The sequence below is a fragment of the Daktulosphaira vitifoliae genome, unplaced genomic scaffold (assembly GCF_025091365.1).
Source record: "Daktulosphaira vitifoliae isolate Bord-2020 unplaced genomic scaffold, ASM2509136v1 Scaffold_3, whole genome shotgun sequence".
NCBI classification, from domain to species: Eukaryota; Metazoa; Arthropoda; class Insecta; order Hemiptera; family Phylloxeridae; genus Daktulosphaira; species Daktulosphaira vitifoliae.
In genome coordinates this window covers 34,837,776-34,862,455 of record NW_026099574.1, presented here as the reverse complement: position 1 = coordinate 34,862,455, position 24,680 = coordinate 34,837,776, and the positions used below count along the sequence as shown (strand labels likewise).

At 26.2% G+C, this 24,680-nt stretch overlaps 2 protein-coding genes across 2 annotated transcripts; both read right to left on the bottom strand.

Annotated features, from left to right (window-relative positions):
• Positions 1 to 6,174: 6,174 nt before the first annotated feature.
• Positions 6,175 to 15,302, bottom strand: LOC126901127 (acyl-CoA synthetase short-chain family member 3, mitochondrial). Its single transcript, XM_050677373.1, has 14 exons — positions 14,970 to 15,302; positions 13,979 to 14,129; positions 11,773 to 11,917; positions 11,571 to 11,715; positions 11,422 to 11,518; positions 11,135 to 11,346; positions 9,292 to 9,520; positions 9,119 to 9,229; positions 8,951 to 9,023; positions 8,549 to 8,675; positions 8,327 to 8,472; positions 7,945 to 8,167; positions 6,647 to 6,822; positions 6,175 to 6,540 (listed from the first exon to the last, which is right to left on the bottom strand). The coding sequence occupies exons 1-14, from the start codon at positions 15,010 to 15,012 to the stop codon at positions 6,436 to 6,438; spliced, it is 1,983 nt and encodes a 660-aa protein (XP_050533330.1). The 5' UTR covers positions 15,013 to 15,302; the 3' UTR covers positions 6,175 to 6,435.
• A 6,559-nt stretch (positions 15,303 to 21,861) lies between these two features.
• LOC126901354 (cleavage and polyadenylation specificity factor subunit 4) lies at positions 21,862 to 24,615 on the bottom strand. Its single transcript, XM_050677760.1, has 5 exons — positions 24,363 to 24,615; positions 23,970 to 24,173; positions 23,663 to 23,852; positions 22,102 to 22,342; positions 21,862 to 22,023 (listed from the first exon to the last, which is right to left on the bottom strand). Exons 1-5 carry the CDS (start codon positions 24,463 to 24,465, stop codon positions 21,919 to 21,921), a joined length of 843 nt encoding a protein of 280 aa, XP_050533717.1. The 5' UTR covers positions 24,466 to 24,615; the 3' UTR covers positions 21,862 to 21,918.
• Positions 24,616 to 24,680: the final 65 nt, after the last annotated feature.

Genomic DNA, 24,680 nt, shown 5'->3' with positions numbered 1-24,680 from the left:
GAAGAAAGTTTTACATTTTGATCTGACATAGCAAGCAATTTATTTTATATACTTTATCGAATTCATTAAAAAATACTGTTAAAGTAATAGAGAAAACTATCTCAGCGCTTAAACTAATACTTATTAATAAGCTAAAAATTTCTATTTTTCTATCAAAGAGTGTTGTCATAAATATAATCAAATCAATGTTATAAAAAATGCATAAGAATATCAAACTATTTATCCTTTGAATAAGCTAATTTTAAACTATGTTCTTCTAGCCTTAAATTATGTAAATTGACATTACCATTTAAATCTTTAGATCGTTTAATAAAACCGGAGGTTACTTAAAATTAACAATAAAATATTATTAAAAAAAGGAGATTGATATTTAAACTGTTTTACATTTATTAAAGAATAAGGGAAAAATGGGTGTTGGTCGATCAATTGGTAATAGCGTTCACTTTGATAACTGGTCATTTCATTGTTTGTATGAAATATTGTCAAGGCTATTAAATTTTATAATCACTTCAAAATTTATGAGATGCACATTTTTAATGTATACTTATTAGCTTCGATGCGAAGCTGAGAATGTATTGGTTTTACTAAGATGTGTTTATTTATTTTTTTTTTTTGTGTCTGTTACCACTTTTTCTCAGCTCTCACCGAACCGATTTCTTTCAATGATACGTCAAAAGATCACAAATCGTATCTAATTAAAGACATTAACTTCAAAAATTGAAAAAAATTCCCACGTTTCCCGTAAATGGGGGAAACCTCCAAAAAAATTACAAATTTAAAAATCGCTAATTTTTTCAATTTTGTTTTGTTAAAATTGCCATAACTTTTTTAAAAATAACCAAAACAATATAATTAATTTTTTTATAGATGCATAATGTCTTTACCTAAAATTTGATATATTTTTTTTATAAATTTGACCCTTTACCTGTCCATAGGGGGGTTTTAAAATGAAAATATTTTAAACTCGCAACTTGTATTTGGTTAATTAACTATCCTTGAAGTTTGTTTAATTGTTGAAGAATAATAAAGGGAGTTTATAACTATGTTTAATAAACTAGAATGTTTTGCAATATTAAAAAATATAATTTAGTCTAATTTAAAGATCTAGAATGAAAACAAAAAAGTGGTAGTTTCAATTGCCAAATATTTCATTTCGACAAAAAAATTTTTTGTGCGATCCTTCTTTGAAAATATTCTAGATTCCACTTTTTCACAAGTTAGTTTACTTTCCTTGAAAATTGTTTTATTGTGAGTTATTAGTAAGAAACATGAATTTTATACAGGTCATTAGTTATCATTAGTTATTAATATTTTAATTTAGGATTTCTACTATATTTCTTGAATTAATAATATATACAATTACCTCGGAGGACACATCGTCCGATGTTTTCACCATAAACCCGTAGCTCATGGGATGGTATGTGTGCGCAGTCCTAGTATAGGCACCCATACGATCGTCTGTTTGCTCCAGCAATGCCTCAAAATCCTCGTAAATGACGAACGATAACCGTTGCGTCTTTACACACGCGTCAAATTCGACCTTACTACCCTCTGCTGGCATAACGGGTAAAATTGGTTTATTTTTGCAGCATATCACTTGTGTTGCTCCAACGCTTGACTACCTCGAAGAATATTGTTTTTAGGCTGATCATCAAAGCTGGCGAAGCAACGTCTGCAAGTGTATAAACGGCCTTGGTGTTTGTTTTTTTGGCTGCGATCGAGCCTCAAAAAATCGGAAATGTATGCGTAATGTGACTTTTCAGAGTCACCAATATACAACAGGTCAAAATGATTCTGCTGTTCTTAGTCGGCGACTCTTAGCGGATACATTGACTACTTCATCTTAACGTCGTTCTGTTCCAAGCCATACACGCTGAAGACACGTTAGGGTTTCGTCGCTCAAATATTTTAATTTGGGACAGTTGTGGGAAACGTCAACCCTGTGAAATCATACCTGTGGTACTCGATAAAACTTTTTCGATCTACGCAATATATGTGGTCACCCTTGACGTGACTCGCCAAAATGGCCCACTTGAAACAAGACTGATCGTTATTCTGTGGATTGATCATTTCTTTTTTCTGATTAATTTCTGGTGGGACAGGAATATACGATGATCTTGCGAGGGGCGTATACTTGTATACGCTAAGCATAAGACCATCAATATGCGATTGAGTAAAGCCGCTACCCTTTCCCGAGTACGCGTCTTCCTCGGCGAGCATAACTTCAAGATCTTCTTCGACTGCACACTTGATATTCGTATCGAATAGCAATGCCCTAGCGCGTGTCTTCAAGGCACGGTTCTTGAGCGGTGCTTTCGATCGCGGTATATGGTATGAAGTTTCCAATTTCAGATTGTACTTGATCGAACGGTTACCGACAATTTCGGCGAGTTTGGCGACTAGCTCGGGTTTAACGGCGCCCAGAAAATCCCGATAGCTCGCGAAATTTTCCACGTTCTTTGGATAAAACCAAACGGCCCCCCTCACCAATGCGAAATCGATCTCGGTGAAATCACGAGTATCCATCACTTGCATACGTAACCTTTTCAACCTAACCACGCTGTTATTAGCCTTACTACGCTTAGCCGCCTGACATGACGAAAGAGATCTAAACGAGATAATTTTAATAAAAAGAAAAATAAATTATTTATTTATTGAAATATTAAAAAAAAATAAAAAGTAAATTCGGTATTGAATTTACTTTAAAATTTAAGAGATTTAAAAGTATGTAAAAGTTGTAAAAATCTACTTATCCGGTACAGAAGACGATTGCTTGTTCATGATTTTTTATTTGCGGGAGTAAAATATTAGAATAATAAATTTCCAGTTTTAAAAAGATTAACTGTACGTTAACGTCAATGATAGACGTATGTGATAGAATAAAGAGCATTTAATCGGTTATATAGTAAAATAAATAAATGCGTAGCATGAAAAACGACAAGGTTGCCATTTTTCTTATAAAATGCATACGGCAGTGATTATTACTAAACGGTGATATATTTGATGTTTAAAATATGCCTACCTAAGCGTCTGGTAGCCAATATTAAAATTCTTAGAAAACGTTGGTAGTTTACGTTGGGTTTCATATCCACCTCTCCCATTGCATTAGGTTAGGTTATGTTAAGTTTCATTAATCTCCCTTTTTAGGATATGTTGAAGGAGGAGAAAAACCTTGTAGCGTTAATATTAAGTAAATATGTAAAAGGAATAGTCAAGGACACGTGTGGTGGCGGTGGCTGCTACTTAACGAGCACTATTCAATGTAATGCGTACGTATAATATTAAACGTACGTTTATCAGTTGACGTTATCAGTTAACATGGAGTTTTAGTTTACCCTATCCTCTAGTAGATGGTGCCATAAGAGGAGAAGAGCTACGTATGAATCACCTCCCCCACCCTTGGAATCGAGTAATAATGCATATGCGCACTATAGTTTTAAAAATTGCCATTTTGAATGACCTAAACACCCCTAAACCCCCTTTTTTTTTTTACACGACCGGCATTATTGTGGGCCGCTCTGTAACTGCCGTGAGGCATTACTTCAGGGCGACTCACGCCGTCTATAACTCACACCACCACGTTGTGAATCAGCCTGAAATTAATCAAGAGCTGATTCGCAACGTGGTGGGCACCCTCCCGTTAACCGGATCTCAGAGTGGGAACCGTTAGGGAGGGTTGGCAAAATAACTCACAAGACAAAAAACATAACACAACCCCGTGGTTAGCTGCAGGAGCCTGCCTCAACACTCCTGCATTTGTCGTGTATTCGTTTATAACGACACCTGGTGGGTACACCCCCACCAACCACCGGTACTGGGGCATCCGAATCCCCTAATGTAGTAACCTTTAAACCCATCTGTTCCATTGTCATTGGTAGTAATGATGTAAGGGGGTTGCCCTCATAGCCTATCCCTCTGGCAAGTGAGCGTCTAGCATCACTGGTTGCGTTGCCATTTATCTCCGTTCACAACCAAACTCTATCGCTTATTCGTCCATAAATGCTTATTTCACTGTTACCCTGTATATCTATAGGGTTAACAAGTATTTGAGCGGCTCACTGTCCGCGACCTCTTATTCGTCAGCCCAAATGATTTGACTTTCTATTTCGCTGCTAACCTGCATATCTGCAGGCCGTTTCTCTACCTACAACCTGAGGACGCGCCCGATTCCTCGAGCTAGGGCAGCTGCGCTTCTGTCGACATTTCGTAGCCCCGCAGAGCCCTATCACACCGACACTGTAGCGCAGCACGACAGTGTTAATCCTGAAAGAGACACCCCTTAACCTCACCATCACGAGATCACGCCTTCTTCACCATTTTCCACGCCCCCTCTATTTTACCCTACTTAAAATAATAATTATTATTTCCTTTTTAAAAATTGTATAAATTAAATTTTCTTGTTTTTGTAGTGGATCATACCATTTAACATTAGTATAATTTATAAGTAATGTAGTAAATTAAACCTTTTATAGTAAATTATCCCATAAAACGAAATTTTAAGAGATAATTTTAAACTTCTTATTTACCTCTACTAGATACATACTTGGTATCCATTAGATATAATTTTATTTATAGTCGAGCTATTGAAATAAAATAATAAAAAACTAGAATAGCAAAAACATGTGGAGTACTGAGGTACAAAATAAAGTTATAATATTTTGCATATAAATACTACTCAAAAGGCAAAAATTGGGAGGTAATTATATATAAGATGATTTTTCATTATCCATTTAAAAAAAAATGAATTTTAGTATTACATTTTTTTTGTGGATCTCACACACTAATACCATTTTGCTGCTGTGGCGTATTAACGTATTTAAAAACAAATCAATGAAGTTAGTTTGTCATTGTAAAAATTATAGGTATTTAGTTCATTAACTTTTATTTATTGTTTATTGATTGACTGTTTGAAAAAAAACTACAGTACAAAAAAGTATTTTTGAACAAATTTTACCTTATAGTTAGTAAAAAAAAAAAGATTATCAACAATTATTTACATTGTATTGCTAAAATGTTTAAACATCGTTAATTGTTTAGGATGTGGGTTTACAACTACTACCCCCCAAGACTATCCTACTAACACTGGTGTTACAATGTCTAAACATTGAAACTCGAAAAGGTTCTTTTTAGGATGATACATGAAATCTAATCTAAACCATTTTTTTCGGGGTCAAAATTTTTTAGATTGAGTCACATAATTTATGCTAAATAGATTTATTTTTAGAATTAAAGAGAATGACATGGAAATGTAAAGAATTTTTAGAAAAATATTGTGGCTAAAACAAAATGTTGACTATTTCTCCTTTTTTGACAATTAACCGCAATTATATCAGTTTTTAGTAGTGCTAAAAACAAATAAATTAATTTTTTTAAAAATTAAAAAAATATAAAAAAATTATAATTATAGGTTAAAGCAAAATAGGATATAGGAAAGAGTTCAGCTTTAATTTTTGTAAAATAACTGTTAAAATCAACTATGAAGACCAAGTATAGTTAGTTAAACTTGAGATATAGGTCTAAACATTTGTAAGCACTTATTTAATCAATTCTATTCTAGTTTTAAATGGAATTTTTAGGTATAAATCATAACTATAATTCCAAATCAATTATTTATAATATATACTGGCTGTTAATGTGTTTGGAATAACTTAACAAAATTAATAAATGAATATATTTCCAGATCTTAATAATAAAATCCCCAAAAAAGTTACAATTAAAAAATACATATTTAATTTTACTAAAGTTATCACATTCTATGTGTAAGAGATAATAATAACATAAATAATAACAAATTGTTATCTAAATATATGAGCTACATCTGTGAAATTAACTTGATATAAAAGCTTAAAATATAATAAAACTTATGATAGATCGACATTTTGAAATAATTTATTTCGAATTTTAGTTTTCAGACACGGCCCACATTTTCTATCAATATTATCTAAGAAGTAAAAAAAATATTTAAATGCATTAGTTAATTTCAAACTACTCCCCTTATTGTATTAAGCACAGTTTATATTACTTATTAATATAATTTATTTCATTCTTTCAACTTTTAAGTATATATAATTTATATTTAAAAGATACACAAATTTTATTTATAATACAACTATAATAATATATAAATATATTTTATAGTACTAACAATTTATCTTATAAGTTCTCAAACTACACTTATTTATAATATTGTACAATTTTATTTCAGTAGCTTGCTATATAATTCTATATAATAGATAATAGTTAATTGAATTAGTTAGCTTTTTGGCAATATTTTTTTTAACATTAAATGATTAGAGCAATTATTATGCAACTATATACCTTATAAAAACTTAATATTCTTTTGTCATTTTGATGAACAAATAAATTTTTAAATATTATCGTAAAATGGTTCTCAACTATTTATTATAATTTATCTATAGTTGTTCAAATATATTTCTATTTAGCTAATTCAGGGTCTGGAGCATCTTTTGCATAGCCTAATGATTGGAGCACTTTTTTTATATCTACATACACAGTGGGATCTTCAATCGTACTTGAAATCTAATTTAAAATAAAAGTTATATTAGTTGCATTAATTAATTGTAGAGTTTTTACAATTTCTTTCTATATTTAAATTATTTTAAAAATAGAAGGTAACATAACTTACTAAGACACGTTTTCCACTAGCCAAATTTGATAAAGACTTTCTAGCTGTTTTACCAGATCGTGTTCTAGGCAAACCTGGTACAGCTGCGCATAAATAAAATGATGCAATTGGTCCTATAAGATCTCTGACATTTTGCACTATTTCTTTATTTATTTCGGTTTCACTTTTGGTACAAACTAGGATTATTATATATTTTTTTTTTTGTTAATTGACATAATTTTATAATAAATGTAATATAATTTTATTTTAAATTTATAAAACGTTATATCTCATTAATGTTTTTATTATACAGGATACTGCCAAGTTCTGATACCTCAAATAAAACAATATATATCTCATTATTTGTCTTTAATAAGAAAAATGAAATAATAATAAAATTTTTTTATTCTTTAATTTTTTCAAAATAGCCATTATTTAGTCTTTTGCTTACAAAAAAATTGATGAGTAGATGGAAATTTTAGGGTAAGTACTTATTGGGTTACAAGCATTTTAGTACATAGAGTTTATGTGGAAGGAGGGTGGTAATAGCTCGTACTGGTGCATATATATTCCGCATTTTATATTCAGTCGTGTAATAAAATACTTGTCCTAAATTATCACCACCAATTAAAAATGTTTATAAGAAAAAGACTAAAAATAAATAATATTCTTTTAAGTAGTATAAAAAGTTAATAATTATAAAATTTTTTTTTAACAAAATGATAATTATAATAAACATTATAAGCCTTGTCAGTTAGTTTTGAGACATTTTGTATAGTTATGAATTGATTCGGTAATAATAACTAAAGAAAAAAAATGATAATGTGCTTTTGCCCAAGTAATAAAATGTAATTTAATTATGTATAGAGGTGTCCAATAAGTAAGGAAACAAGTTAATTGTTATAAACAATGAGAATAACAGAAACCCATTTTCTTATTTACTGAATACTCTATAAAATTAAATAAACTATCGATATTCAATATATTGCGGGTGGAATATGAATTATAAATATAGACGACTATAAGATGTGCCTACCTGGCTTAAATACCCATTTTATGTTATCCTATATTATTATCAACCCATTAAATTTGTAAGAAAAGAGTTTAAAAATTACTATTTTGAAATGTCGAAAAAAATTTTAAAATTTTATTCATATTTTTTTTAATTAGAGACAAATAACAAAATATATGCTTTTGTAACGTAATCAAAAACTATGAAAATTATTTCAAAAAAGTAATGCATAATATTTGCTGAATTAAAAGTTATTAAAAATGTCAGACCACGGTGAGACATTCTGTATATGATTTAATATTCATACTTTTATTTTTAATATATAAACATAAAGGTATTTCTCCTTTGGTGGTTTCTGGAACACCAAATACAGCTGCATCACCTACATCGGGATGTGATAAAATGACATCCTCCAAAGCAGATGTAGAGAGCCTGTGTCCGGCAACATTTATAACATCATCATCTCTAGCTGTGACGTATATATAACCATTTGCATCAACATATCCAGCATCCATTGTGTCATAATAACCCTAAAAGTGATATATTTTAAGTATAGTTGTGTCTATTTTACAAAATATATTTTAGGAAATTAAAATTTGATGTTTAGTTGGTTATTTCTGTATTCCTATTTCCTATTTATTAATTTATAATTATAAATAGCATTTTATAAATTGGGTTAAAGTTCATACAATGTAGTTACTGAAATATGTGTTAAGAAATCTTTCTGGCGCTTTGTATAAGCACGACATTACTCCTGGTGGCAATGGTAGTTTAACTACTATACGACCCAATTCTAGCAGCTGACATGGACTACCATCTTTCTTTAAAATTCTCACTTAAAAAATTAATTTTAATATATTCTTATTTCTTTTTTGCAAATTAAGCATTTATTTACTTAAATAATTTATTACCATCATAACCAGGAAACGGCATTCCTGCTGAAAAAACGGGAGGTTTCAAATTATGACCAAGGCCAATACATGTGGCTGTAATTGAATGCCCTGTTTCAGTTTGCCACCAATGATTAAGCACTGGAACCTATAAGATTAAAAATAATAGTAATTATTATGATACATTTATGATTCCCGAGAGATACAATATCTGTGTCTTCAATCTTAAAATCATTAAATTAATTTTTCAAACTTGTATTATAGCCAATTAAATAATCAATTTTAACTCGAGTTTTACCAAATAAAAAACTCTATATTTTTTTAATTTTAAAGAAGAGATAAAATGTAAATAATATAATTAAATAAATATTATGATTATATTTTTAATAAATTTACATTTATTTTCAAATTATTATAACTTACGTTAAGAGCTTTTCCGGCCCACGACAGTGTTTCGTGATCGCAATGCTCCCCGGCAACAAATAAATTTCTAAGTCTAGAAAGAATTTGGTATTATTATCAATAAAATTTAATACCTAATATCATAAGCAGTTTTATTTTTACTAAACAACAAATTATTTAACGGCTTACGATTTAGTATCATATTTACTCCCGTATTCTAAATTTGGATCTTCTCTTTTGATGACTCTCAAAGCCGTCGGTGCCGTAAATAGGCCATTTACTTTATGATCTTGGATTACTCTAAAATTTTACTGTATTCTTAATACTTTATACTTGTACGTAATATAATATGCAATGTTTACCTAAAATATTGTCCTGGATCAGGAGTTCTATCTGGTTTGCCTTCATACATTACTGACGTTAACCCAGCACATAATGGTCCATAGCAAATGTATGAATGACCAACTACCCAACCCATATCAGATGCTGTCCACCAAACATCATCACCCGTCATACCATAAATGCAACTCATAGTCCAACATAAAGTGGCTATATGACCCCCAGTTGGGCGAACAATTCCTTTTGGTTTATCTAATAATTAAGATGATATAGTTTTAATTGAGACGATGGTAAAATTAACTTCTAAACAAAGTTATTCTTGATTGTAAAGATAATTTCATTATCAATTTTTTACAAACGTGAGACCATAATTAAACAAAAAAAGTACAATACATCCCTGATTTTGGTAGTAAAAAACTTACTACCAACTAACTTACTATGAGAAACTAAAACAGTTTCTCATTTTGGGATTTCTTTTTTTGTAACAGTTAAATGTAAAAATCTAGTATAATTTGGACCGTGCATAATAGAGAGACTGCAAGTTAGACTATAGAATAGATTAAAATTGGACAGTGATTAATAGCACAAACCGAATTCATGCAATAATTTAAAATGAAAGACTAGAAAAAAATTGATAAATTATAACGTAAATTTTACAAATTTGTCTTTGGCCACTTATTACACAAAGAAGAAAAATTGTAGGATACTTTTCTCTTTTTAATCTTAAAGTAAATTTTAAGATCTTTCATTTGGTTATGGTTTAAAGACGCAGACATCACGAAATATTATCAAAATTTTAATAAAAAACGATACAACTTGGGGTCGCGGTACAGTATGGACATGGCATAGTTCGGACATGTATAGATGATATCTGACAGTGTTTAAAATCACTATCATATGAAACGCTTCGGTGCAAATTTGTAGATAGTGTTTAATTTTAAGAAATTGATCGATTAGTTCAAAAGCAACAATAACTCTTGTTTCCTTATTTTTATCCCGATTAGTTTTTTGATTTATAATTATAATATATAAATAAATAATAATAATAATAGTAATTAAATTTAGTATGAAATTGATATTCAATAATTTAATATTGTAATTTTTACGGTTACAAAATTTCTTTTTTAACTTTGTTAAAATAATTTCATGATTTTTAATAATATTTGTGGAAAATTTGAGACTATTCCATCAAGTTTAACCCATTCTTGGATCTTTAAAGTTGAGTTTGAGTGTCATTTAAAATAAAAAGCTCAACTTTTGATTATAATATTAGGAGAATATTTATGAGAGAAAGCTTAAGGGACACGTGCTCATCCCTCCCTTAAATCAGGTTATAACTAATATTTTATTGAAAATATTTGTGAGCTCTTTTTACACATCATTATTATGAAGGCATAATTTATTATGCTTTCATAAATAAATTTTTCTATGACTAACATATAGGGGGTATTCAGTAAGTATAAAAAAAGTTTTTATTACTTCAATCTGTTTAAGACGTATCCTTTTTTTTATTTTTCATTTACTTACTTATTAATAAGTGTATTAGTAATAAGTCAAACTGCCGACTGTAAGTTATTCGGACACTTAAATATTTGGTACGTTGAGTAAGACTTTTTAGAAAATCTTAGATGTGATAAAAAAATCTAAACTTAATTTGAAATTAACATCGAAATTGTTTAGTGAATTCATATAAAAATTATTTTTCATAATTCCATTATATATTTAAATTTAAAATTACTATCACAAAATGTTTGCCTATATAAATTAGTTTTGGATTCTTCTTGTATTAATATATTGATTTAAATTTAAATTACTATAACAAGTGTAATGAAATTGTTAATTATATAGATACTAATGATTTTTTACCAGTTGTGCCTGATGTATACAGTATATATAAAGGATGATTAGCTTCAACTGGAACACATGGATGAGGCTTAGCTGCTGCTAAGGCATCCGACCACAGTATATCGACACCCGGAGTTAATGGAGAAGGTTCCATATTAAGTCTTTGGTAAATAATACAATTCTTAGGTTTTTCTGTCGATAGTTTTAATGCTTCATTCAGTATGTCCTTATACCTATGTTAAAAATCAAAATTAAATTAAAAATATTTATCTGTAATCCATTTTATTTTTAGTTGTGGTTTTATTTACATTACTATTTTGTTTGGTTCAATGCCACAATTTGCAGCTAATATAATCTTCGGAGTAGCGTGGTTAATTCTCGCACATAATTCCCGTGCAGCAAATCCTAAAAATGCATTAATTTAATTTAATTTAAAAAAAGTGACTTTATGTAATACCTCCAAAAACAACCGAGTGAATAGCTCCTAATCGAACAGTAGCTAACATAGAAATAATTGCTTCAGGTATTAGTGGCATATAAATAAGAACTCGGTCTCCTTTTTCTACACCTAAGTCAGCTAGAGCACCGGCTAGCAATGAAACCTAAAAAAGTTACGTAAAAATGTCTATATTTTCATTTTGTAAAGTTATTAGATAAACCTTTTTATGAAGTTCTGAATAAGTTATTTTCGTCACTGATTTAGTTACTGGACTATCATGAATTAGCGCTATTTTATTTCCTTTACCAGCTTTTATGTGACGATCAATAGCATTATAAGAAGCATTTAATTGACCTCCTACAAACCTGTAAAACATAGTTTTTAATGTAAAAACATTTTTAATTACATAAAATAATTCATTTAAATATTAAAATGAAATTATGTAACGTCATTTTTATGTTTTTTAATTTTTTATTTGTATAATGAAAAATTAACTATCTTAAAAATATAACTTATAGGGAGTTTGATTATCAGTTTCAATTCCGCTCAAAAAAAGTATCATTTTACGCTTTTCGCATAATAGAATAAATTAATAAGGAAACTGTATATTATTAAGTAATAAAGAATAAAATTGTTGAACTTTTTATATTTACGAAAAGGAATTTTAAAGAAATTGATAAATTTAAAAGTTCATCTAATCTTTTTTCATAAATTGAATTTTTTTTAAGTTATATCTGTTGCGAACTTTTTTGTTACAAAATAACATTTGTATTTTATTATCCCACTAAAGTTGTATTAATATTGTATTTGATACAAAAAAATTATTTAGTTTTAAATTAAAATTTAATACTCTATATAAGTATATTATAATTTAAATCGCACTCAATTTTATAAGTAACATTTGAGGATTTCTTATTTTATTTATACAGAAGTAATAACATGAATTAGTTTGATATCTTCACTGAGTGATGCAATTTCTGCTCCTAATGTACAGGATTTAAGTGGTAAAATATAAAAAATCTTTAACCTTTCAGTAAAACATTGTTGGGGATGCTTGTCAAGCACTACTTGATATAGGGAGCAAGGTTACATACACCTAAGCATATGTATGCATGATATATAACTCCACATTTATTTTCTAAGATAAAAACTATATTTTATTATATATTATTGTTTCTTAATTTCAATTAAATAATTATTACAGAAATTTCAAATAACATATTTATAATAAATAATTGGTAATATTTTGTTTTAGTAAATTTTAAAAAACATTTGATTAATATTTTGATATTTATTAATAACGTTTGACCTTCATTTAAAGTTGCTAAGAAATAATGTTTTTTAATGAGAGGTCAAAAAACTACTATTTATACCATTCTTTAAGTTTGCATTTCTAACTTATTAATCAAATATAGGTTTTTATATAATTAATGAATTTTTACAAAATACTATTATCACTAATTTTCTGAAACTGGTGCTTGTATTTATTTAGGTGTGATATAAAAAAGTCAATAGTGCACAAATAAAAATTAAAAAAAAACTATTTTCCGTGTTTAAATTTCCTACAAATTTAAAGTATCTTTGATGGCGAAAATGGCATATCGTCTTGGTGCTACAACTATATTTCACTTAATTTCTCGATTTAAAATATTCCAAATTTTTATGAAATTTTCAAATGATCACGTTTGAAACCTGATTATACAAATATAGTTTAACAAAATGAAAAAAATATATTTTTATATAGATTATTATCTCTACCTTATTTTGCTATTTAATGAATATTATATTCTAAATTTAGATTTTATCACAGCATTTTACCTTCTTACGCCTCAAATTCTGTTCTCAGTAATACAATACACGATAATTTATCTTTGGGAGTTATCCTCGCTTTCTTCATTATCCATAACATTCATTTTTATCCTATTTAGTATTATCTTTCATCATCTAATAATCTGACTTCAAGGAACAAGATAGAGATCCGCCTTTAATATTCGCTTCATTATTTCCTTTTAGAGGACTTAAGATTTTTAATTCTATTATTATATTATTATATTATATTATTATTATATTGTATTGATATTATAACTATCGAAGCTAAAAGCATTAGCTTAAGTAGAGTTACCATTAATCTTTTCAAAAAATTTTATACAGATTCTCTATATTTTTCTAATATCTTACCAAAAGTTTTTGTATAGTCCAATTTTTAAAAAATATTACATAAGGAAATTTTAGTTCACTGATCAAAACAATATAAGACAATTTTTCTATGCACACCCTCTTAAAAATATTATTTATACATTAGACAAATATTTGGAGCTCTAAGAATTCAAATATAAGAAAAATGCTACTTTTGTCTTAATACCAAAGAAAAAATTAAATCCAAAAAATTATTCTATACAGTAAAGAATAAATTTAAATATGTATACCAATCAGTTAATGGTTGTGCACTATTATCAAGAACTTTATCCCAAGGTTTGTGCCAGTCGACTATGGAACCAACTTCACCCCAAAATCCTTCTGGATCCTCCAATGACCGTCGAAAGGCTTCTTCATATTTAGCAGATCTATATTTTTTACCTAATATGTGATTTGTTATCGATAGTTTTGTTAAAAAAATATGACATCTTAGCTTAAAATAATATATATACACTGTCAATCACATGAAGTTGACAATCCACGCTCACTTTTACCCATATTTCAAAATTATATAGTAAAATAAAAAAAGCATGAATTTTTCCATATTGGTTTTGTACAACAGTTCTTCTAGTGTACATTGATATATATAATTTATACATTTGAATAGTTAAATACTAAGATAATTAATGTATATATATTTTCAAATTGTTCTTAAACAAGAATGGCTCTTGGAAAAAACAATAAAACCATTAGATAGTATTTTTTAAGAGCTTCAATACCTCTTTTTATTTTTTTTTGGAAATTAAGATTTTCAAAAAAATATATTTTTTTATTTTACATACAAAAACAAATATTTTTCTTCTTTATCATTTATTTTCATTCCTAATATTTTCGAAGATACGAAAAATAAAAATATAAGTGTTTTTCCAATAAAATGTCTCTATCTTAGTCAATTTTGACTTCAAAATAATAATAATAATAAGAGGTTTTAAAGCTCTTGAAAAATACTATTTAATGGTGATCTTTTGTTTTGTTCCCAAGTTCTATTCTCGTTTAGGAATAATTTGTAAAAAAATGAAAAGTTCATTTTTTATGTTTTTCAAGATCAAGGGGATGCTAATTTTTGTTTTTAATTATTTAAAAATGCACTTAAAATATCGTACAAAACTAATTTGGAAAAAAATCATGTATTTTTGATTTTGCTACATAACTTTGAAATATGGATAAAAACGAGTGTGAGTTATCACTTAACGTAAGCGTCAGCGTATTATATATATTTACCATTTAAATCCGTTTCAATTGATCTACCCCTATTTGGCAACATAGTATTCTGTGTAATTATTAAATTTGAAATTTTTAAAGTGGTATAATAAGTAAAACAAAACAATAACTTATTTATAGCTTCACAATAAACAGTCAAACGAGTGTGAAATGTTACAATTATGAAAAAAAATGTTTAAAAAGAGTAAATATTAAATTAAATTAACATGTAATGAATACAATTAATATACAACACCCACTCTTCAATTACATGTAAAACTTAAACTATAACATATTAAAATTCATTGAAGACATATTGTACTCGAAAACGATTTATGTTCAATGGTTACTGATATTATCGTATGCGAACAGCAAAGATTGTGGAAAAATTATTACACTATTAATGGTATGTAAATTAATTCCAAAAGATATGTATGAACTTAATCGTACCATACTTGAAATCATCAATGAGAAATCAAAGTATACGCCAATTGTTAAGAAAATATTTTACCATTTCATATCAAATAGACAAATCCAGGGTGGTGGATGTAATGAATTTTTTTCTCTAATAATATAACAAAAACTAACTATTTCTAATCAATATTGCTAATATGTGATGATGACTTTTTCTTCTAAGAACAATTTTTAGACGACTATTAATAAAATTTAATTATTTATTATTTTGATCTTATAATATTTTTTTAAACGATGGTTTAAATAATTCAATGTTTGTACATAACATATAATTATTTTAATTTCAAAATAAAATTTTTGTTTATTTAAAATTATATTTTAAGGAATTACATTGTAATATAAATATAACTGTTGAGAAATTATAAAACTTTTATCTAAAAGATATTTTGAAAGCTATTTTGTTTATTTAAACAAGGTGTTAATTATTATTATTCAATAATATTTAAATGTTATTTTATAAACATAATCATGAAAATTACTTATTATTTATTTAAGTACGTAAGTATATTAATAGTAGTTTAAAACAAGAAGCAGTAGTAATAATGGGCTAAAATTTGTAATTATAATTTTAACTTAACATCCTGGTATTGTGTTTGCCCTATGACATATTGCTTATTGATTATTGTTTTATATTTATAGGTAAATGTACAGTTACTTTCCATTTTTTGTGGAATCTATAACTCATAAATTTGCAATAACAAAAATTAAGATAATATTCAAATGTTAAGAAACTTTATGTAAATGATAGTTATTATACGTTGAAATGTTATATTTATTTATTTATTTTCTATGTAGAATATGTAAAAACAAAAAATTAAGTATTTAATTTATGTGATAGTGCATAAAATAACAAAATAAAACTTGTATTATAATATTATTAATTTATAATAGTATTAATATTAACATAGTGAAAATTGCTTACGAGAAAATAATAATTCATCAAAATGATAATTAAATCAATTTAATAAAACGTTAGATTTTGTGTTTTAACATGAATGTATAACTGATGTAACTATATAAAAATATAATCTTAAGGTTGATCAATTAATACGAGTTAAAATTCAACCAATTATCGTGTTCTGACAAAACCTATGATATAATAATGGAGATCATTAAAATTACATTAGTTCAGTAGCGTATTCAAGAGGGTCATGTGTGCCATTAACACCCATAAACCAGAACGCCTCGCTGATATTTGAATACCAATGACCTTAGAGTATAGAAGCTTTTCATTTTTTCTTTACTAAGCCCATTTTCAGTAATATATTTTAAATTTACATTTATGTGTTAACAAATTTTTTAAATAAATCATGATGTATCTGTAGTAATATCTAAGTAAATGTTATAGATATTACTACAGGTGAATAACATCAATAATTGCATATCATATGTTATGATTTCAAATTGATAACCTTTTCAATTTAATTTTTGAAAATGTTCCGGAAATACTGACATATATATATATACATCTTAAATTAAACCTTGTGTAATATACTTCAAAATATAAAAAAAAAATTTTAGTTTGTCTTCCTGGTAATAAATTCAACTTATTTTTATTATAAGCTTTCAAAAATTAACTTTACTTAGAAATGATTACTATGTTTTCTTTTTAAGTGATCTATTACGATAAAAATTCAATTTAATATCGAGCTTTATTGATAAATTTACTATAAATAGAAATTTCTTGACTGCATATTAATCTTAAAAATATAATTTTTATAATTCTCATAAAATCGTCTACGTTATGATGTCAATTTCAAACTTGCAAGTTGAGCTAAAGTTATGGGAATTATTTTTAGATTTTTATTATTATAAACATTAAATAAATAAATTTAAAAAAACCAAAAAAATATGTACAATTATATTTTGTACTGATTATTTTTAACATATTATCAAAATCAGTAATAATTTAAAAACATTGTTTTTAATTATTTTTCATATGTAAATACTCATTATTTGATAATTAGTAATAATATCAAAACTTAGAAGTGATAGAAAAAGTATAATTTCAGATTTGAAAACAGTGCGAAAAGTTGATGTAGAAAAGTATATATTTGATTCTGATGAAAATTACTTGTAGACCAATGTATTTATTTATCAGTAAAAAAAAATGCATAAAGTATTTCATTTAGCTTTTTAATTTTTTTAAATGTTTACCATAAAAGTAACAAAATATACTACTATATCATTTTTTATAATTTCTCCATAAAAATTACAATATTAAATTATTAAATATTAATTATATACTATATTTAATTGCTATACAAAATATTATTTATAAATGATACATTTAAATCTAAGAACTACTAATAAGGATATAATTAAGGAAATAGGAGTTGATGTTGCTTTTGTAATTATGCACCAATTTCTTAGGATTTAACACTATCTATAGATTTGCATCGAAGCGTTTTTTATGATAGTGATTGAAATCACTATTAGATATCATCTATACTTGTCCCAATTATCCCACGTATATATTGTGCCACGATCCCACTGTGCTATCGTTTTTTTTTTTATGAATTCAATAATTTTAAACCATTACTTAAATAAGTGTAATTTGCACTTACTATTTTTCAAGAAAACACATTATAGAATTTAATAGTATACAAAAAAAAATCCCCAGTACAGGGGGTCGTGGCATAGTTGGATCAAGTATAATGATATCTGACAGTGATTAAAATCACTATCATAAAAAACGCTTCGATGCAAATCTATAGATAGTGTTAAATCCTAAGAAATTGGTGCATAATTATAAAAGCAACATCAACTCCTATTTCCTTAATTATATTGTTTTGGTTATTTTTAAAAAAGTTATGACAATTTTAAGTAAAATAAATTTTAAAAATTTCGAAAATTAGCGATTTTTTAATTTGTAATTTTTTTGGAGATTTCCCCCATTTACAGGGAACGAGGGAATTTTTTCAATTTTTGAGGGTAATGTCTTCGACTAGATACGATTTGTGATCTTTTGACGTATCATTGAAAGAAATCGGTTCGGTGAGAGCTGAGAAAAAGTGGGTAACAGACACAAAAAAAACACATCATAGTAAAACCATTACCTTCTCAGCTTCGCATCGAAGCTAAAAGTTAACATAACTTTACAGGTATGCAATTATCGTTAAAACTAATTTATCTTAATGGTTTTAAACAGGAAAAAAGTAATAAAATAACTATAATAACCCACAAACAATCAGATGAAAATTATATAAGCACATTATAAAGACAAAATATAATAAAACCATAATTTGCTGAAGTTGTCATTACGGACTCCTTGATTCCATGATATAATTTTTCCTGGATCGCATTTGCTTCATTGTAACTTTTTGTTCAATTATTGAATGCTAAAACCTTACTTGAATCTTTATTTTTCCCTTTATTTTTGTAAGACTAAATGGTTCTTCCTTTTTTATGTTGAGCTTGTACCTCGGTATTTTAATTAATAATTTTTTGTACTCAAACTTTTTCTATAAAATAATGTCAAATAGCTTTCAAAATAAAAAAAAATTACCTTTTTTAAATATTGAAATTAAAACAAAAATAAAATAATACTGTATAATAAAGAATAATTAATATAACTAATAAGTATGTTAAAAAAATATTATTGATGATTAAATATTTGAGATGTTACGATATTGTTCATTCACATAATATGGCCAAACGTTTCCGACGTGTTGGATAGTTGCATTATTACTGTTATAAACTGCATTTTAATAATAACGTATTTGGCCCGATGATTTTGTTTTTGTATTTAGCACTTAATATATTAAAAATTGTTTTTCCATTTTATAATCAATTGCCATCACAATGTATGATTTTTAACTAAAACCACAGAATAAAAATTGCTGAAACTTTATCAGCTGCATCATATTTGACAATGGTGGGTATTAACTAGTTGAAAAGTTATTTTTTTTTTAACTTTTCAACTTAACTATATAGTAACTCAAAAAAAAAAAGGAAATTAATTAAAACAATAATTTTATTAATATGATTGAAGAATAATTTATTAAAAATTATTGTTATTTGTTGGTATTGTATGAGCATGAGAATAATTGAGTTACTATAATATTTATTGAATAAAAATTGATATAATATAATTTCCTCTCGGGACATAAGTATGAGGGTTTATGAGAAGATGTAAAATATAGAAAAGCAAAGTGATGTTTGAAAATTTATTAATATAATAATAATTTGAAATAGAAATTATTGTGATTAATTATCACACAAAGGTCATCATCAACGCCACTTGTACCAGTATTTATCTAGGCTTGTGCTGACTGTGAATCGAGTCAATAAATACCTCGAGTAGTATAGGAACCACAAGTGGGTTCTCTATCTTCGCAAGAGTCTTTATTAGTATTGTCTACACAGGTAACCTACTCAAAGATTAGACTAGGCTGGCTATCTTCGTACAAACGTTATTGATTCTCTTTATTTATTTAGACAATATTTTATTCTAGAGATCACTTTATTTTTTCTGGTTTCCTACTTAATTTATGTTTTCATTATACTTAACTTTAAACCTTATGGATCTTTTGTAAAATATGAATTTACCTTAATGATATCAGGACTAATGTTGAAAAAATGAATTACTTCAATTTTCTATGTAAAATCGTGTTTTGTCAAGCCACTTATTTCATTCGTTAAAAATTCATAAGGTGAAGTAGTAGCGAGAGAGATTGACTGTTTTTATGCCCTTTTATATTAAATTTAATTCATCTATCTATGCAAGAAGTGTCTCGACTTTTTACTATTATCTGTTTATTACTCAATTTGTGTTATTTATTACATATTATTTTATTTAAAATAGATAATTTGTCACAACTAAAGAATTTCTTATAATTATTACAGTAGATTTATATCAATGTATTTTTAGACATATTTCTTGGAATAGTTTAAAGTATTGACATGAATAATATATACTTAATTTGATGACTAATAGACAATAACATATAGACTATTGAATAATGAGTGGTGTATGTATTATAACAACTAGTTAATTATTTTTCTAATAATTTTTTTAACTAATTTAATTTATTGTTAAAATAACTTATCTTTTTTCAATTAATTAGTTAAAATAACAGTTAATCCAATTTTCATCTATCCCAAATATTATATTTATATAACAATAAATATAGTTTTCTGAATTTTTTCAAAAATGACTGATTTTTTTTTGAATCACTAGTTTTAATGATAAAATAGTGCAACCGTCATTAATATTTTCTTCCTATTCAGTTTTAAAAGTTGAAAAACGATTTTTAACTTTCCCTCGCATCACCGACCAATAAAAAATTATTCTAAATTTAAGATATTTTAGCTGAAAAATTAATTTAAGATGAAATAAACTTTTTTTAAACTAGTTGAGTTAAAAAAAAATTCGACTTATTTTTTAATTTAACTAGTTAAATTTATAACTTGGTAACTTTTAACTGTTAATTTATGTACATTGTTCATACTTAACTTAACTTGAGTTAATTATTTCCATTACCTTGACCATCTTTGATATTTGACAATTTTATTCTTTTCTAAATTTTTTTTAACAATAGCATTTTTAATAATAGTTATTTTTTCTAGTTTCACTAGTTTTTACTGAAGAATTTGGCGTCAAACATAAAGGAGTAGCTTTAAAGATAAGGCATTACCTTTAATAAATGATGTTGATGAGTTTAACTAATTTTTTTTTTGATAAACTTTTATTTTTTGCAAAAATGACGTTTTGCATAAGAAACAATTGAAATTCATTCTGTTCTCTTGATAAGTTACTATATTTACTAAAGTTAACATATCAGCTTTGGGAAAATAGCTTTAGTCCTCAATTTAAACGTCAATAATCATTATAATGTTAAAAGTTTTTATAAAATGAAAAACTAGTAAATTTGTATGTATTTAATACAAAGTAGTATTACTGGCCATTAGTAAGGCTTAAGTATAAAAAAAAACAATATCTTACAAATAATTCTTCTATTGTAAAACAATAACGTAACATTAACTATTTAGCCATTACATTACTATAATAAATAATACTTATTATAATTAATTACTTATATCAAAAACTTCTATTTAAACATTGAAGCTGGTGTTTTATCCATCGTTATCTCATATAAATACTATCAGAGTGTAAAAACTGTATTGTTAAAAATTTCAATAAATTATATAGCTGTAAATTGTGTGTTCTATATATAAGATGAGATTATGACATATTTAATAGTTAAATTATTCATAGGTAACTTTTGAAAGTGTGGACAGAAGAAGTGAAGTCCATTTTAAACATTGTACATGAACAAATATTACATATTGAATCATACTATACATTGATTTTTAAAATTTTTACTTAATAGATATAAAATTAAAAAAATATAACAAGTTAAATTTTTTTAATACAATTATTACACTTTAAAATGAATTAATTATTAAATATTTTTTTAATTAACATTAATCATAATGAAAATGATGAAGAACACATTTATTAAATTTTAAGTTACAATTAAATAAATGTCAGTCATACACCTTGGTTATTATTTTGAATGGCTTGGTTTTGTTGTAATGACAAAAAGGCTAAATGACCTTTAGGACATTTATTAGCATAATGACCTTTGAACCCACACTAAAAAAAAAAAAGAAACTTTTACATGTATATTTATTTTGTAAAAATAATTCTCTAATAAAAAAAAATTATAAATACTTTATAGCAAGTAACTTCTTCTAAGGGTTTTAATTTTCTTTGAAATCCTGGTTGATTATTGACCTGTGGTTGATCATTATTTTCCAACTCTGGTTTAATTTTTACTAAGTCTGATACCATTTTATGGCAATACATGGCTTTATGACCAGTATCACCACAAAAATGACAAATTACAACAAGTTTTTTAGCATCTTTTTGATTTGCATCATGTTGTTGATAGGCAGGCAACTCAAATCTTGGACTGTAATAATTTTTTTTTTTATTTTACAGTGAAAATTAAGATACATATCACACTAAATAAAATAAAACAATTTATATAATTTATGTTAAATTGATTGTAGATATTGTTTAGAATATAAAAAGCATAATTTTACTACCAGTAAGATTCATATATTAAATATTAGTAAGCCAATATAAAAACACAATTACACATTAGATTTTATCAATTATTTGTTTAATTTTTAGTCACTGCTAACTATTGTATTTATAATAATTTTTTATTTAAGTGGCTAGCCATATTGATTATGATATTTGACATAATTAAATTAGAAAAACATTGTTACTAGTTAATAATTTGATTTTATGGAATTAAAAAAAAAAACACCCTACCGTTAAGAAAATAATTTTTGGAAATAAGACTATTTTTGTTTAACATAATTAAAAATTACATAACATTTCAATATATCTGTATGAATTGAAATAATGATTATACAGAATATAGAAAAATGAACATTGAGGTTTTCATGTGTTGTTTTACGCAACTATTTTTCTAAGGGAAATTTTTATTTTATAGGTCCTTCATAACATATATATTTATTCAAAACAACATTTATAAGAATACTTAATATTCATTAATATTCTATTATCCCTTATAAAACTTATTAAGAATGGTAGTTTAAAGTACAGAATTGTTCTTGTTTTATTTTCTTCATATTCAATGGTTGTAGTGTTATGGTTTTACATGTCTTTGCTACAAAAACCAAGTAGGTCCTGAGACTACATTAAAAGGGAAGCTCACTATTATTTAAATTATGTTGAAAGAATGAGGGTAATATCTGCATACACGCTACTAGCTTAATAGTCGCAGTACTGATCTAAACCAACATTAAGGGAAATTTGCATTGAAAATGCTGTTTTTTTTTATCATATTAGTAAATGTAATAAAACTTTATAATGCCATAACTTTGTTTAAAATATAGTTACAAAAATAAGCATACTACCAATTAGATCTGGATACATTTTTTTACTGAAGGGTAAGTTTTACATCAACTAACAGTAAATGGTAACAGATTTACAGCACTTTGAAATTCTGATATTCAAATTGTAACGCTCTGTACTTTACTTGGTAGTTATATGTTTAATAATAATATTAAAGTTTGATAAAGGCTCCTTGAAAGTTTATGTCTTAACACTTTGGTTACACTAACTACCCTTGTTAAAATTATTTATATGGTTTATCCATATACTTTGTGTTATTTGAAAACCTTTAATTTCAAATAATATTAATAGGTAAAAATGATAATAATTTTCCATAATAAATTTGAAAATAAAACTGACTTACTGAACAAATTTACAATTAAGACCATCAGGACAAAAACCTGCAACATAGTTCATACATAAAACACGACGTACATGTTTATGTTTACAATGTGGACCATGACGACAAAATCCACGATCATACCAGGGACAGTCTTTTAGTTTACTTTCTGGATCAATATGTAAAAATGGGCATTCTTTATTATGACATGCATCTAAAAATTTAGAATTGTCATTTTAAAATGAATATAATTGCAATGAAATTTTTATATTAAGTTTAACAAGAAATTTATTTGAAAATAATTCTTATGTTAAATACAAAATTATCTTACTGAATCGAGCATAAAAATAACATTCTGGCATTTTTGTCATATCATATTCATGTAAAAATTCACATTGATCACCTTTTTTACATAAACCTCGTAACCAATGTTTACAAACAACAGTTCGATCTCCACGTACATGTCTCATTGGACACAATGCACCTTTTGCACATGCACCTTTAGGGTAAAATGAACAAACAGCTGCGATTGATTCTAGAGAGCAATCAAAATTTTTGGTAATAATAACAAGTTTATATTTGAATAATTTTATTTTATTTTTTTCTCATCATCCGAGAAAATAACAAAAAAGTATAAATAAATAAGTTATAGCTAGATAATCTTTTGCACTAAATAAAATTAAAGAAGAACTCTAACTTAAAAATATATTATAAATATACTTACTGTCCATTCCGTTAAATGGTAATGGCAAAGCGCCATGCTGTTCATCTAAAGCTATTTCAACATTAAATTTAATGTCGTCAAATCCAGCTACTAATAACTCCATTTTAAATATATTTTAATTACTCTATGTACCTACACAGGAACCTTTAACTGTTTGAAAATGATCATTTCAAATTAAATGTCAAGCATTTTAGCTTAAAAGTGAATAAAAATAAAATTATTATTTGAAGTAAAACTGTTATCTGTTTATCATAAAATTACTGTAACTTATTTTGAATGAAATAATATCTAATTTTATGGTATTGATAAAAGATAAGC